General features: G+C 37.7%; 1 protein-coding gene across 1 annotated transcript in view; it reads right to left on the bottom strand.

Annotated features, from left to right (window-relative positions):
- Positions 1–18,109, bottom strand: part of RORC (RAR related orphan receptor C) — a 2,019,495-nt gene that overhangs the window by 23,651 nt on the left and 1,977,735 nt on the right. Inside the window, 3 exon segments of the mRNA XM_044079934.1 lie at positions 1,160–1,269; positions 8,391–8,501; positions 10,413–10,520. Coding sequence (XP_043935869.1) covers positions 1,160–1,269; positions 8,391–8,501; positions 10,413–10,520 — 329 coding nt within the window.

Genomic DNA, 18,109 nt, shown 5'->3' with positions numbered 1-18,109 from the left:
GTAATAGCATTTGAAACTTCCACCATTACTTGCATTACAACATTGGCATGGACTCTTCAGTGTGAACTCTCTGAATCCCTTCTCACATACATCAATTCACTGTTAAAACTATTCAACGGCAGCAAGCCTCCCCAAAGAGGCTCCTTCGTAGAGTGCAGAAGGATTCAGCAAATTGTTGGTTATGTCATTTGAATGAGGTTGATGAGGTTGATTATTATCACATGATATGGGATCGCACCAAGATTAGGGGGAAATGGCAAGTTATTATAGAAACAATCCAATGGGTCATCAGACAAACTGCCAGAACACACAGCAGACAAATTTTGGCTGTTTGATAAAAACATTATGGACAATCCCTTGAGCCACCAACTAGATAGAAGAATCAGACTTGTTTGCCTTTCATCACTGGTGACCTAAATGAGTAGGCCATTTAAACAAAATCACAGGAGAAAATACTGAGGAGTGGCATGCATGCTGGACAATCTTACTACATGCCATTTCTGTCAACAAATAACATGGGCGGCTTATCTATCCTGACCTAACCATTCTGGGTCAGCTTTGGAACCCTAGCTGTAATCTCCTTCACCTCCTAATGTAGCCCACACTCAATTCTACCAAGGTGAAACTCTCTTTAACCTAAACATGGGGTTAGATATCTCTTTGGATACTCTGCACATTTGTCTACTGTTAGGGGGCAGAAATGGTGTTTGTCTACTTGTGAACAGAGCTGATCAATAACTTGTCATGCAATAAAGTTATTCAATGTTAGACATGAGACATGTTAATAATAATGTTTGCTTCATCATATATTCTTTCCCAAAAAATCAGTAATCTTGATTTTAATGAAACTTGGTTATAATTTGTCAATTTGCTCATTTTGCATCTCTGTGGTCATTACAGTTGTTCAACGTAGCCAAATTAAAAAGATTTTTTCTTAAAAAAATGTTGGGACTTTTCTTAGCTTGCATATCCTGAAGCAAACTGGAATAGAATAGTCTTCAGCAAAACAGAATTATAAAAAGCCTTGATTACTGCCATCAGCAAAGATCATGCAGCTACTGCCACAGCCTACAAGTGTTGTGATTTGCTGCTTTCAGATATTATATATTTATTTTATTTTTATTCACAGCTCTTTTTACAGTTTAGTAACACTACCCACCTTCAGAAGTAATGCTTCCCTATGGTTTTTCTGCAGTAAGTGCTTAAATGCCAGTTCTGTATTGGTCTGTAAATGTTCTACCTTCCCTCTTTCCTGGAGCCACTGTCGGTCTGCAAAAAAAAAAAAAAAAAAAAATAGAAAGGCAAAAGTGCAATAATGTAGTAAAATGCAGTTAGATTTTGTAAGTTTCAAGATAATCCATGCTATTTCATTAATGTGCCACTCTTATGACAATATTCATAGAATTTATCTAGATACAAAACACGTTTAACTATTCAGAAGGCAAACAAGTAATGTTCTCAAACAGTTAAGGGAAGTATTAAACATAAAACACACATTTTCTTCCAAATGATAATATTCAGATTTATTGCTCCATGTCATGTAGCAGAATATGTAAAAGGTTCGGATTCTGATTTCCAAGGGGAAACATCTGGTTTCATCAGAATATGTAAAAGGTTCGGGTTCTGATTTCCAACAAGAAACATCTGGAATATGTAAAAGGTTCCGGTTATGATTTCCAAGGGGAAATATCTGGTTTCATCAGAATATGTAAAAGGTTCGAGTTCTGATTTCCAAGGGAAAACATTTGGTTTCATCAGAATATGTAAAAGGTTCGGGTTCTGATTTCCAAGGGGAAACATCTGGTTTCATCAGAATATGTAAAAGGTTTGGGTTCTGATTTCCAAGGGGAAACATCTGGTTTCATCAAAATATGTAAAAGATTCGGGTTCTGATTTTCAATAGGAAACATCTGCTTTCATCAGAATATGTAAAAGGTTCGGGTCTGATTTCCAAGGGGAAACATCTGGCTTCATCAGAATATGTAAAAGGTTCGGGTTTTGATTTCCAAGGGGAAACATCTGGTTTCATCAGAATATGTAAAAGGTTCGGGTTCTGATTTTCAAGGGGAAACATCTGGTTTCATCAGAATATGTAAAAGGATCGGGTTCTGATTTCCAAGGGGAAAAATCTGGTTTCATCAGAATATGTAAAAGGTTAGGGTTCTGATTTCCAAGGGGAAACATCTGGTTTCATCAGAAGATGTAAAAGGTTTGGGTTCTTTTTACCAAGGGGAAACATCTGGTTCCCTCAATATGTAAAAGGTTCGGGTCTGATTTCCAAGGGGAAACATCTGGTTTCATCAGCATATGTAAAAGGTTTGGGTTTTAATTTCCCAGGGGAAACATCCGGTTTCATCAGAATAAGTAAAAGGTTTGGTTCTGATTTTCAAGGGGAAACATCTGGTTTCATCAGAATATGTAAAAGGTTTGGGTTCTGATTTTCAAGGGGAAACAGCTGGTTTCATCAGAATATGTAAAAGGATCGGGTTCTGATTTCCAAGGGGAAACATCTGGTTTCATCAGAATATGTAAAATGTTCGGGTTCTGATTTCCAAGAGGAAACATCTGGTTTCATCAGAATATGTAAAAGGTTCTGGTTCTGATTTCCAAGGGGAAACATCTAGTTTCATCAGAATATGTAAAAGATTCTGGTTCTGATTTCCAAGGGGGAAACATCTGCTTTCATCAGAATATGTAAAAGGTTCGGGTTCTGATTTCCAAGGGGAAACACCTGGTTTCATCAGAATATGAAAAAGGTTAGTGTTCTGATTTCCACGGAGAAACATCTGGTTTCATCAGAATATGTAAAAGGTTCTGGTTCTGATTTCCAAGGGAAAACATCTGGTTTCATCAGAATATGTAAAAAGTTCAGGTTCTGATTTCCAGGGAGAAACATCTGGTTTCATCAGAGTATGTGAAAGGTTTGGGTTCTGACTTCCAAGGAGAAACATCTGGTTTCATCAGAATATGTAAAAGGTTTTGATTTTTAATTTCCAAGGGGAAACGTGGTTTCCTCAGAACATGTAAAATGTTCGGGTTCTGATTTCCAAGGGGAAATATCTGGTTTCATCAGAAAACGTAAAAGGTTCGGGTTCTGATTTCCAAGAGGAAACATCTGGTTCATCAGAATATGTAAAAGGTTCGGATATTCATGGGGAAACATCTAGTTTCATCAGAATATGTAAAATGTTCGGGTTCTGATTTCCAGGGAGAAACATCTGGTTTCATCACAGTATGTGAAAGTTTGGGTTCTGACTTCCAAGGAGAAACATCTGTTTTTATCAGAATATGTAAAAGGTTTGGGTTCTGATTTCCAAGAAAAAAAGTGGTTTCAACAGAATATGTAAAAGGATCGGGTTCTGATTTCTAACGGGAAACATCTGGATTCGTCAGAATATGTAAAAGGTTCAGGTTCTGATTTCCAAGTGGAAACATCTGGTTTCATCAGATTATGTAAAAGGTTTGGGTTCTGATTTCCAAGGGTAAACATCTGGTTTCATCAGAATATGTAAGAGGTTTGGGTTCTGAGTTCCAAGGGGAAAAATCTGGTTTCATCAGAATATGTAAAAGGTTCGGGTTCTGATTTCCAAGGGGAAAATCTGGTTTCATCAGAATATGTAAAAGTTTGTGTTCTGATTTCCACGGGGAAACATGTGGTTCCTTCTGACACCAAAGAAACAGACTGTGGAATAGCCTTTATATACAGGGATGAAATAATGGTTAGTAATTTGGGTTGTGCAGCAAATTTAAGCTTGGGTGCCCCCAACAAGTCTATTCCCACATATCACCAAAAATACTACCAGACATTTACCTTTACATGACACATTCATGTAATTTTAGGTATCTATCAATGTATATCTATCTATATATATATATATATATATATATATATATATATATATATATATATATATATATATATTAATGTAAACAAGCAAGCCTCTAAATTTTGCATGGCAGACACAAAGACCGGATAAGACTGTTAAATTGTGACAAGTCTCCATGCTACATCAAAGTAGCCAGTTTTACATTAAGCTATTCAAATCACAAAACTATTTGCAATTACAGTCCAACATACCACTTATCTTGCATTTAGAGACAAATTACAACATTGGTAAGTATACCACTGCAGACCCAGACCCCTATAAATGGCACTCCAAAACCCCAAATACTATCTTCTATAGTCAGCAATCATATACACAATCCCTCACATCACAAGTGTTCAATCAAACAACCTCAAAATTTGCCTGTTACATGCAAAGTAAAGGGATAGCCTAAAACAAAGTGCTTGTTGCAGGACATCTCCCACCCCTCCATGAGCAGGGTAAGCATCCCAAACCCCCTGAAGGTGTGTGTGTGTGTATATATATATATATATATATATATATATATATATGTATGTGTGTGTGTGTGTGTGTGTGTGTGTGTATTTATACATATATATATATATATATATATATATATATATATATATATATATATATATATATATATACACACACACACACACATATATGCATGCACACATATACATGGTTCCCCTGCATTTTACTGAACTTATGTTTTTCCGACAATTGCAGGGGCGGGATTTAATGCCAATGTACAGATGGCCAAATGGTGGATTTGTTGATGGTATGATGACCAAACAGTAGAGATGTCGATGATATGCAATGTCTATACAGGTAAGTGGAGTTTGGAGGATGACAGCATGCGTGTATGTGTGTGTGTGTGTGTCTGTGTGTGTGTGCGTGTGCGCATGTGTGTGTGTGTGTGTGTGTGTGTGTGTGTGTGTGTGTGTGTGTGTGTGTGTGTGTGTGTGTGTGTGAGTTAGGATTAGGGTCAGGGATGAGTGAAGGATGGGTTTTGTGTGTCTGTGTGCGAGTTTCTGTATTTTAGGATAAGGGAGAGGGTTAGGTTAGGGGATAGATGTAGCTTTGTTTGTGTGTGTTTGTAAATGTTTCTGTTTCTGATTCTGTCTTGTGTAGTGGCAGTGTTATGGGAAGGTTTTAATGATGTTAAAGTGTAGGGTTAGATTTGGGGGAAGGGGCAGCATTAGGGTTGCAGTTAGCACCTATTACTAAGGTGATGCAGTAGGGAATGAAGTAAAAAATTTCTGATGGCTGGCCACAGAGAAGGACGTGTGGGAAAAAGTAGAAAATCACAACAGCATAAAATATAACTTCTGCTTTTAAACAAAGTAAAATCAAATAAAAAAATACTCCCACCCACTCCAATGGAAAAAGCCAAAGGTCATCAAAGTAAGTGCGAGCTAATGTGCTGTATGATCTTTGAGTTGACATGTCAAATATTAGTGCTAATTTAAGGGGGATAGGGATGGGCCACTTTTTTATTGTACTGCGCCACAGCTGAGTGAGTGTAGATGTAAAATCATGTTGGAATTTGGAACTTATCGCCAACCTGATTGTAAATCAGTTATATGCACAGAAAACACAACTATGCAGATGCTGATTATTTAAAAGCAACTTTAAATAATCTGGGCAGCTGCTCAGGGAGCCCTACACTGGATCTGGTCCTGGGTAGGATGTCTCAATGACTAAGGATATAAATAAAAAAAACTATGTTATAAATGTAAAAAATATGTATGTTCAGGATTCCGGTGGTTTTACACAGTTAGGAAATTAACTTAAAAACCATTGTTAATGAATTACCTCCAATTATGTGTTCCCTTTGAGGAAACTAAAATGGAAAAGGTTAACTACCAGGTTCATAGCCAAACACATTAGAAAGTTATAGAAGAATCCAGAAAACATAGCACTGAAGCTTACAACAACACAAAAGCATATCAGTGATGCACAGAAATAAAATCATGACAAAGCAAAACTACCCTACCTTATATCATTGCAAAGCAATTAAGCTGGTTCAGCAACTGCTGTTTTCTACATACTCCAAGAAGGGTAACCAGAAGAAGAATGTACATTAGTGCAACACAATGAACATTATCTTTGTGAACATAAGGCATGTTGTGAATAAATTGGTATGTTCTAAATATGAAACACTGAGCCTTGACAACAAGAAAATAACAAAATAAGACACACTTGTTTGCTTTATCTAGTTTATTCCACTCACCGCATCAGCTTTACAGCCTTTCAGTTCACCAGTGAATAATATAAACTGGGCAAAACAGACAAGTGTGTCTTAGAAAGTTGGTACTTTGCCTCCTGCATTCACTGCTGTGTCCCAGTCTTCTAACTGATTGTAACTTACTCCTATTCAAAACAAAACAAAATAATGGGAAATATTGTGTGTCTGTCGTGGGGTCAGCATTCTATTTGTTGATATTGTCAAAATAATGAAATGCTATGGACTGACCTTTGCAACAACTATCAACTGCATATTTCTGCTTCTAACTACTACCGTGGCATTACCTGCTTGGTCTCTGCACAGAGAGGAATCATAAAGAGTTAGCCTTAAAATATAATGAAGATTTTCATGCCTTTGGGCATAAACACTAAGTCCTACCCATCCACAGAATGGACATCATTACTTTGTGAGACAGCTGAAGTCTGATAAATCCAATAATTAAAAAATGAACAATAAAACTATGGCCTTATACACAGAAGAACATCTAACATGAGAAAGAATAAGAACTGAAAAAAAACATAACGTCTAATAATGAGGAAAGAGAATATGTTTCTACAGAATGTTATCTCCATTTGTTATATAATCCAGATTTAGGATCAGTATTATGGTGTATGCTGTAGGCCAGGAAGCTAGAATTTAATTCATTTTTCTAATGGCCACAGATTCTGAAAAGGTAGGTATAAGGATACTGAGATCTCAACTAACTTTCTTTAACCTATCCTTACTGCATGCTATCCAGACACTCCAAAAAAAAAAAAGTACTACTGAAATTTAAAATGAAACAAACATCCTTGTCATTCATGAAATGTAAAAAAATAATGAACAATTTTAAATAATCTTATTTTATTTACTTATGGTTTGTTAACTAGGTTAGTCCCATTACGCCAGCAGCCTATTTGCAGAAGAGATCCAGGGTGGCATTCATACTGACATCAGGAAATTTGGCCATGGCACTGGGGAAATTTTAATATTCATTTCAATAAAATCTGTGGAATCTTTGGCATGCACCTGAACTATCATCAACTCTTGCAGATGGGACCTCAATTTAACTCTCATCCAAAGGATAAAAATAGGGTGGAAAGGATGAAATAACCTCTAAAATGCTACTCATATAGAAGTATATCAAATTTATTTATTTATTTTTTAATGTGGAAAGCGTACCCATACTTTTTAAAGTAACATTACACAAACATATATATATATATATATATATATATATATATATATATATATATATATATATATATCTCCAAGGAATAACTGCTTTTTGCAATAACTGTACATCCTTATATAACTTATACTGGATAAATGATTTGTGTCATAACATTTATGATCAAGAAGGCATGTTTCATATCTATATTTAGATTAAGTATGTCATAGGTAATGTTTGTAAAACTGCTAAATAAACTAAACATAGACATATAGACAGACAGACAGACAGATATATAGCCATCACTTGCCAAGTCATACTCAAAACAGAGAAGTTAAAGCCATAAGCATTGAATGCTGTAAGTGTGAGCCAGAATGAGACAAGAAAAAAGAGGTCTATGGCCTGCTTTCTTTTCTGTCAGGGGAAGTATGACAATATGTGCTACCCTTGTGACACCAAGGGCTTTGAGGTGGTGGGTGATACAACACCCACTGCATGAGCAGGTGTAGCAGCTGTGCATGATCTGGATGGCACTAATGCACATGCAGCAGAAAAGGAATGGAGAAGGAAACATACCTCCTCATCCGAGTGATGATTCCATGATGACCTTAAACAACAGATAATGTCCAGACCGCAAACATCACACAATATGCACAGAGAAACGCGCTCTAATAACAAAGGCAGATAACTCCAGCACATAATATGCAGCTCTTTATTACAATCCACCACTTAAGGAAAGTCCACGTTTGCAACACAACTTCATCAGTTTATCTCAGGATGCAACTTCAGCAAGAATGTTGCCCTGCCCTACTCATTCCTGGAGATCTGCTTTACAATACTTATGCTGAAGCAATGCTGCCTAAGAACAAATTAAGTAGGGCAGTGTTTCCTACGGGAGGAAAAGAGAGAACAAGCTTACCAGTACGTTACCACATGTTCAGGAATCCTACCCATATCTTGCTCACACTCTTAAAATGCAGGATCTATGTCTCTGTGACCTACTTCCTGGTCCTCAAGAAGAGGTACAGAGCTCTTTCTTCTCTGCTCAGTTGATGCTATTCTGAACTGCTTACTGTCATTTCAAGTTTTAGTAGTTTTTATTCCTGTAGCCAATACAGTATGCCAAATGAGTTCTTACTTGCATTGATGAGTACTACAGCAGTGAAGACAGCAAGTTCTTGTTCCGATAAGTGTAGTGAGCACAGCCCCTGCGTAAATTCAAATACTGAGGCAATCAAGTCACTGCAACCTAGAAGAGAAAAGCAGTAAAGAATAAAGGGAAAAGAAGGAATAAATTACAGATTCAGTTTTACAATCCATATATGACTAAAACAAACTACAGACTTCCACTGTAAAGCAACATAGGTCCACAGGTTCATAGGTAGGTACTAGGCTATTGGCCCTAGGGCCTATATAAGCCTAGCCAAAAAGGTACCCTGGCTTTCGCCACCCAAGAAAATTACTTTCCTGTGCCCCTGTCAAGCAGAGCACCAGAGGTGATCCCTGGGGAGAATTTCCTATTTCCCATCCAATCATCAAGATTTTTCTTGAAGAGTGCTATGAGGAGCTTTGTTTGATATAGATAGGTAGTTTGTTCCAGAGTATGGGAAGTCTCTGGGACAGGAATCTATCCCTCTAGCATGTGCTGTTTATTGTGGTGATAAGGTTTAGGTCCCTAGAGCATGTTGCTCTGAGGGATTGGGATTTTTTTAAGTGGAACATGTCCAACAGCTCTGGGTTTGACATAGATTTGTATGTTAGGCAGAAATCACCTCTGAGTAGGTGATATGCAATGGAGTAAAGCTGGAGTTTTTTGAGACGGTCTGCATGGGGCATCTGCTTGAGGCTGGTAATCCTCTTTGTGAGATATTTCTGCAGCCTTTCAAGTTGTTGTAGATGTCTTGTGAGGTACATACCAAAAGGGGCGTTGTTCTCTATAATGGGTCTAATGAGTGATGAGTAACAATGACCTCTTTTTTCCTGGATGAGAAACCTTTTGTGATATCACACTTTCGGTGTTAAGCAGACTACCACCTATGTGGTAGCTCATGGGTACAGAGTTTTTACCAAAGGGGATGACAATGCACTTTTTGGCATTGAGCTTGAGGCCATGGCTTTGACATCAGGCATCTGTCTCAGTGAAGCCCTTTTGTAGGATGTCTACATCATTAGGAGTTTTGATTATGGCTCATAGTTTGCAGTCATCTGCGAACTTCATTAGCCAAAGACCTTCTGTGTTAGCCTGTACTTCCGAAAAGTAGATACCAAACAGGAGAGGACCCAGGACTGAACCCTGTGGTACTCTACTTGTCACTGGTCTGAAGTTGAATTTTGAGTCTGCTACTTTCACAGTGTGGGTTCTGTCAGTGAGCCAGTTGGCAACCCATCTTGTGACATAGGGATTTATACCTAGTTTAGTGAGTTTATCTATAATTCCAGACTGAGGGATGGTGTCAAAAGCCTTGGCAAGATCTAGATAGGCTGTGTGGACCACCTTACCCTTGTCTATTGCTTTGGGGACTGCTTCAAAGAAGTCTATCAGGTTTAGGAGACATGATCTGCCTTTTATAAACCTGAACAGGGTGGGGTCCAGAGTTTGGAAATTACCAATGTCTTTGTTTATAAGTTCCACGGTGATACATTCCATGGCCTTGCAGACCAGGCTCGTTAGGCTAATGGGGTGGTAGTTCCCAGGGTCCGTGGTGGCTCCCCCTTTGTGGAGTGGGATAACCGTCGCTGTGTGCCATTCAGTGGACACAAAGCCTGAGGTGAGGCTATGCCTGAACATGGTGCTTAGGTGGGATGCAAGTTCATTCTGTAGTTCATGTAGAACGCAGCCTGGGATATTGTCAGGTCTCATGGATGCTGTGTTCTTGGCTTTGGAGAGTGTGGTTTTTACCTGTGCAGCCATGATTACAGGAACTTTGCATTCTTCCAGTATAGAGATGGGCTCTTTAGGGGGTGAGAGAGGGGTTAAGTTAGCTGTTGAAAGCTTAATACTCCTGTGGTACCTACTGTCTATTGAATAACAAATAAAACATGATCTGCAAGAACTGCCCAAGCCAGTTTTGGGACAGGTGAATCCACTCTGCAGCATTTCTGGTATACTACTTCTGTCTGTGCTCCTAACTTCCTTGTAGGTCATGACAGATTCCCTTACCAAGTGATTTGAAGAGCTCTGGTGATGCGTACTTCCCCTCAAAGAAGACAGTGTTATTCTCTGGGTTGAAGGCACGACACATTCTGAGTAATAAAACTTCCATGGAACCTGAAACAAAATCCAAAATAAATCAACAATGTGACAGAGCCAAAAATCAAAGTATCTTTTCTAACTCTAAGCAAAGGGCTGCACTTTGTACCACCTCTCACTAAAAAAATCTTCTGCTGTGGGGTACTGGGTCTGGATCTTTTTGATGTCCAGAAAAGAGGTGTAATGTTTGTAAAACAGCTAAAGTGCTATTTTCTATGTTCTATTTAGAACATCCACTTAATCTCTGATTCACATTCACTTTATCTGTAAAAGTCTGGTAGCATTTAGAGAAAAAAACATATCTATCTCATAAGCATGTTTTGCTGAGATTGCCTGATTACACTTACAGCTGTTCTGACAGTAACACATTATAAACCTTCTATCGCAGAAGAGAGATTTATGTATAGAATACATGATAATGGCTTTAACACCCACTTGTATATCTTCTAGCTTTGCACCTTCGAAGTTCTGTTGCCTACTGACAGCGCTCATGCTATGGTGGTGGAAATACAAACTGAGTAAACCTCAAAAGGACAAATCTGGATATCAGCAGGAAACATAACACTGTAAGTAAGTCACCTCATTCCATTACTACTTTGATTTTGTCTACCATCCACAAGCAAGAAGATACCAAGCAGCCTTCTTGTTGGAAATAGCATACAGAGCACAGTGTGTTGTAATGGAACAAGGACAGAACTTTATGAATCTGCAGAAAAAAATTGTTTTTAGGGATCACATCAGTGATGTATGGAGCCATAACTCGATATGCATATGCAACCCTTAGACCTGAAACTAGTTGTTCATTCTTGTATGGAAGAGTAATACCTAACTAACATATCTTACAAAAAAATTAAAAAAATAAAACAACATACCTCAACAGTCATATCTATCATAAATGTGTATACTGGCATGCATTAATATACCTGTAAAGTGGGGTTTACGGGTATGCTTGTTAATGATCTCTCTCTCTCTCTCTCTCTCTCAATATATATATATATATATATATATATATATATATATATATATATATATATATATGTATATATGTATATATATATATGTATATCTATATCTATATCTATACACACACACACACACATATATGTATGTATATTTTTTTTTGGGGGGGTCAAAATATTTATTAGTGTTATTCCAAATGGTTTGACCCAGCCATAAAAATAAACTTCACACGCGTGCGCGCGCACACACACACACACACACACACACACACACACACACACACACACACACACACACACACACACACACACATACACACACAGCAGTTGCTATCACTTTGTTGACTAAAAACACGTCGGATGTCTCACTGTGATCAAATGAATGAAAAAAAAAACAATGCAAAGCATTGCAAACCCGCATGCCTCTTAACTGTTGCTGATTTTGCAGTGTTTCCTTGATTTTACCACACCGTTTTGCAATGATCTTCACAGAATGTTTGACTTGCAGCTACATCACTGAGGATTACAGTCAGTCAATAATGCTAGACATTATAGTTTCATACTTATGACTTAGACAATGCATACTGATGGACTGCCTGTTGCAAATGAAAGAAGTAAAGAGCTATGCACTGTCTCTGTATCTCTCCTGCTCACTCACTCTCTCCTCCTCTTTCTGTCTGTCACTTTTTCACAGGCACACATGGCACATGCATATGTATAAACACACACACGCATGCACGCACGCACACACACACACACACACACACACACACACACACACATATCTGCTAACTTTTTTGTTTACATTTTATTATTATTATTATTATTACCACCATTATTTTAGACTTGCTAAACAGAAAAGCCACATTTTAGCAGGCATAAAGTAATGATGGCCATTTGTTTTTTTTCTCTCTGAGCATTAGGGAAGAATAATATGCTACTATGAAGTGGCGGACTTTTTTTTTTTAACCAGGGCATCTGTACATTCATACCCTGTTGGAGAAAGCATATTCACCAACAGGTTACAAAGCAATATTTGCCCTTTTTCTAAATGTGATTAAATTGTTAATAAGATGCCATATTAAAAAATACAAATCAATTTTTTTTTGTTTAGTTGTTGCACAGGTAGACTGGCTCACACTTCTCTTTTTTAAAGGAACGACCTGGGATCAGAGCTGGATTATGCTCAAATGCCAGAGTAATAGTTTTAACTAAATGATGAAATCCTTTACAATCCTGCTTGGTAGAGATCATTGCTTAGTGACGAGATTAAGGTTACATTGAGACAGTGGTACAGTGGGAATCAGGGAATTTGTCCTATTTCCCCACTTTAGTACAATTTGGTGTTGGTATGTAAAATCAGCAGGTGGGTGTGTGGAGTGCAGGGGGGGCTTGCACTCTTGCAATAACACAGCATTTTTTTTAAGATTTTGATGTTTTAGAATGTCCATTATATAGTCTCAACCATATGAGATTCGACGTTCTGAAATGTTGATAAAACAACGTACACACACACACATATATATATATATATATATATATATATATATATATATATACACACACACACACACACACACACACACATATATTTGCTTGTGCATGGATTTTTAATGGATTTTTTTATTTTTTTGTGTAGAGCTGCTTTACTTATTTTACATAAACAGTCCAAATAAATATGATGCACTTTATTTTTTCCCTGGTGATTAGACCAGTTAATATTGTAAGTTTTTGTTTCATTATTAAACTGCTGACACTTGTACAGTGTATTCAACATTCCTTATGTTTCATTTTTCCTATTTCCTATACTCCGCCCTGATTTCTGTTCTAGTGCCTTTATCTGTTTGTTGTGCCATTCCCTATACCAGGTGCTACATTGATATTTTGCTATACTGCTTCATTAGAAAACTGCATTGTAACGTCAGTAACCTTAACTACTTTTCATTTAAGAATTTCACCTCTCAGATAGTGTTGCAGTGTCATCTGCTGAAAGCCTGATTCCCTCTATAGCAGTGTATTTTTGTTTTGTTCTATAAGTCTATGTTATATCAGTTTAATCCTAAAACCACGAGGATGTTACACCTAATTTTGAATGTAAACAGGTGAGACAAAAGGTATAATTCAATAATTGCTCTTATGTGTTCCACAAGTTTTTTTATAAATCTTCTGGGTTTTTCCAGTCGAAACAAACTCTTACAAACACTTTACTAAGTAAATTAAATATGTGTTTTTACCTAAGATAAGTGCTGTAATAGGAAATAACGTTTTAGCCACTGGAGGCCCCAGATCTTTAATTTGTCTCACAAACACACAGAACTGTGACATGTACTACATTGTCTGATATCCATGTGCCCCCTAGTGGTGTAGCCTTGCCAAATGCATGCTTCAAGTAATTAGTTTCGATACTAAACAGGGCATGTGCACTTTATTCATTATTCTAGTGTACAGCCGCAGTATTAACATACAGACATTTCCTGCTAATTCCACTTAATAAAAGCATCATCCTGTAGTTAGTTTTAATTCTGTAGTCTTGGGTTTGATTTATTCTCTCTTCACTTCCATGATACATTTACTTAATTTTACTTTATTTTTTTATTTGGTTACTGGGAAAGTCCAAAAGGAGAACAAATTTTAAGGGAGGCTTGGGGGAGAAAAGCTCCAAACATTTGCATACAGTTTACAATGCAAATATACATATACCAGAGAAAAGTGTACATTTCAATAAATTGTCAAGAAGTGGATTGAGTATAATGGTTAAGGTCTTCACCTCTGATACAAAGTATAGGGTTTGATTCTGACCTCTGGTTATTGGCTAGACTTAAAATGATCTTTCAGGGCAGTTAGCCTAGTATTCTCTTATGAACCTAAGATGATATGGTACACAAAAGTAAAAAAAGAAATTACATACTATGCAATATACTAAGTTGTACATGTTTAGATAAAGAAGGTATTTACAGTACAGTAATTAAATCAATAAAACTGTAGAGTTTATATGAAGTATATGAAAAAATGATATGAAAAGGTCTGACTATGGATAAGACAGGGTAGTAGAAGGTAGTAAATAATGGTGGGAATACGATAGAAAAAACAATAAAAAAGAAATTATTAGGAGCTGAAAGAAAATAGTAATTATGAGAAAAAAGGTCTGGAGAAGCTGGTAACAAGAGATAAGCCCAGGCTCCAAAAGAGTTGATCTCACTGTAAGTCTGTCTTGATTCTGAAAGACTTTGTCTCAGTGTAAGTGACTTAATTCGGTATAAGGTCTCTCTAGAACCAAGTTTACACTGGGTGCTGGATTCCAAATCACTTGCTCAGAGTTTTAAATGACCTATAATGTAGAAGGGGTTTCTATACATAAATCCGAGTAAGTCATATAATCACATGGTACTGACTGCCCAAGTGGGCTTACCTGATTAAAATATTATTTAATTAAAACAATATGTATTAAAATATGGTCAAAAAGAGTTTCTCATCAGAGACCCCAAAAGTCCCAGCATTCAGTATCTTACAACATACCATCACTGTGACAGTGGAATGAAAGCAGTTTCTCTGCTGAGGATGCGGCCAAGCATAGGGCAGCACTGTGTTCCTTAGTGGGAGAATGTGCCTTAACTTTTACAACAGTGATGATTCCCCTTGTAGCACAGACTTAGAGCCTCAAATGGGAATATCTAAAAATCAAATCTTACCTGAAATGCTACCTGGTTTTAATATTTGCTGACAGGAAAAAAAAGAAATAATGTCATTAACATTGTATTTGTCTGATGCTTATACTGAGGCAAGAAAGGCTCCATTTCTGAGAATAATCACTAATGGAATAGTAGCTAGGCATCAGCTTGGCCTGCCCCTACAGTGGTCTTGCAGTACAAAATGACATAGTGCCATGACTGGGAGTGTCACAGGTATGTGAAATGTAGCAGATGGCTTATATTTGGAGTTTCACAAAGGCCTATGACATCATTTCATGAGAGACTGGTACGGAAGATAAAAGATAAGAAGGGTAGGATTCAAATTGATGAATTCAGAACTGGCTGAAAGACAGCAAATTGGGTCGACATTTAGGGGAGGGGTTTGTCAAGTTTCAAATTTTAAACAGTGAGACAGTACAAGACTCCGTATTAATGTTAGTCTTACTTATCATATGTGTGTTTAAGTTAACAAAAAGAATACAGAACAAGATTTGTTGACAACCCCAGTACTGCTACAGCAGTCACAGATGTAGGAATCAGCATTCAACAAGAAATGTAAAACTGTTGCTCCTTACTAGTTCAGTGTTCCCTCATTCGCCTCAGTCACTTTAGTGCACCCCTTTCTCTCCCATTCTCTTTCATTTAACAAATACATACCTCCTAATCAACCATTTAGCTGTCATTATCCTATCCACTTTACATTTACCCTTCAGTCCAAAAGAGCAGATTGTTCCACTTCCTGTTTTTTGCCTAAATATGTATTTCCATATTTTATCACCATTCTGCATATTTTATCTATTTCATTTGGCTATACTATCAAAACAAATGCATCATCATCACTGTCTCCTTTTCATATTTCCAGTATCCACTGACCCTTCCTAGCATTCTTATAAAAAAGAAAATATCTTTTGGGGGGGGCAATGAATGCCACCTTTGCAAAAATTACATCTTCTGTTAACACTCACAGCCTTACTTCTTTATTCAAGGCCATATTCACATAACTTCAATCCCTTCTCTTTAACTCCTCCTCTCCAGCTTCTGTTTACTTATTTCCTTCCTTCAACTATCCAGTCCCTTATTTCCTCCCAATATATAATTCTACTTCCTCCTTTCTCCAACCCTGATCATCTGTTATCTATCTTTTCATTCTCTCGTGTTTCTCTCCTCCTCTCTCATTTACTGCTATCCATCTCTTCCTTTATCATCCATTTAATATGGCCATAAAACAGATAGCCTCCTGCCTACAGTCTAAATCTTTCAGCTAGTTGTAACCACCCAATTTAAGAACTCCAAACACTTTTCCTACTCTCCAAATGTATATATCCCTCTACTATTCTTTATTTGACATCTTCCCTCCTACATGTATATCCTGACTCCTATTAAAATGTCTATCATTTCCATTCCCATTTCATATGCTCCTTCCTTAGCTATAATTTTCTCGTCTTTTGAATCCCTCGTAAATTGCTGAACCCCTCTCCTCTTCTCCTTCCCCTTACGCCTCTTCTTTCTACCCCATCTCCTGCTCTCCTAGTCTCCTGAGAACATTGTGTCTATCTGTGTTATCAGGAGACTAAGACAGGAGGAGCTCTTCAATTTGAAAACTTTCTGTCTCCGCTCAACATCCTTCTCCCTACCCTTAACATTCTTGTTTTCCCCACGTACATATCACATACCTCCTGTAATCTTTCATTCTCTGTCCTTCCTTCTTTCCATTCTCAGAACATGCTCTATCACACATCTCCGTATAATAATATTATAGTAGTACTAAAATAATAATAATAGCGCCTAAACTTTGAGACTCCACCCCTCTTTCAATCAGAGGCATCTAAAAGTACTTGGACTTCAGGCAACAGCTTAAGGAACACCTCTTCACCCCAACAAAGGGAAGCTGCACTCTCACAGGTTGCATTACATGTATGAGTGCAGCTGTTCTCACACAGGACACATTACATGAACCCTGCAGCTCTCTCACACCCCTTTATGCATGATTCAATTTTTCATCCATGTTTTGACATTGCAAACTGCTTCTTGAACTAAATGTTGTAGCATATTCTTGCATCTATAAATATATATACATATATATATATATATATATATATATATATATAGGTTCATATCTGTGTCGCCTGCAAACTTTGTCAGCCAAAGTCCTCCCATGTTGGGCCTGTACTTGAGAAGTAGATGCCAAACAATAGGGGGCCAAGGACCGAGTTAGCCCGGACACCTTCTGTGGGACACCACTCTGACACACCTTGGGCAACCACACAGCCCTGGTCCTCTTGGTTGTGGTTTTGTCTTGTTTGGATTTGCTTTTTGTTGTTTGACATTTAAGCTGGTATGTTGTTTTGTATTGTGTCAAAAAGTAGGTTGCTTTTCAAGGTAGGTTGTATGGAGGTAGGCCCTATGCACTGCCTTTTCCCTCTATGCCACCAAGAAGTTTCACTCAAGAAAAAAAGGCATGTTCAAAAAGGCATGCCATTGACTGGTGACTCCAATGTGTACCAAGTCCCTATATGTCTTTGTTTATGAGCTCCATTATGATCCTCTCCATAGTTTCTAGTTTTGTTTTTGTTGACTAGACTTGTAAGTTTAAGGGGCCGTAAGGCAGGCTTTCCGCTTTGGGAGTGGGACCACAGTTACACCATCGCACGCACACCTCATCCCTGTGGGCTGTGGTGAGTGGGCTGGCTGAGATTGGCTTATTTGCTATTTTCTTTTCCCTCATTTAGCTCATGTAGCACACAGCCGGGGACACCATCCGTCCCATTGATGCTGTGTGTTTTAGCTTTAGAGACCTGCCTTAGAGAGATGATTGGGAGATGAGCTGGGAGGGCTGGGCCATAGCTATCTCTCTTAGGGAGAGAGGTTTGAAGTTTGCACTGAACCTTTTCTTTGGTATGTTCTGTCTGTCTGTGGGTTCATTGATTTTGTTTTTGACTAATTCTGAGCATATCTGGAG

This window comes from Protopterus annectens, chromosome 8.part0 (genome assembly GCF_019279795.1).
Source record: "Protopterus annectens isolate FY-2018-M chromosome 8.part0, PAN1.0, whole genome shotgun sequence".
Taxonomy (NCBI): Eukaryota; Metazoa; Chordata; order Ceratodontiformes; family Protopteridae; genus Protopterus; species Protopterus annectens.
The sequence above is the reverse complement of the archived record's forward strand: the minus strand, read 5'-3'. Positions and strand labels throughout refer to the sequence as shown.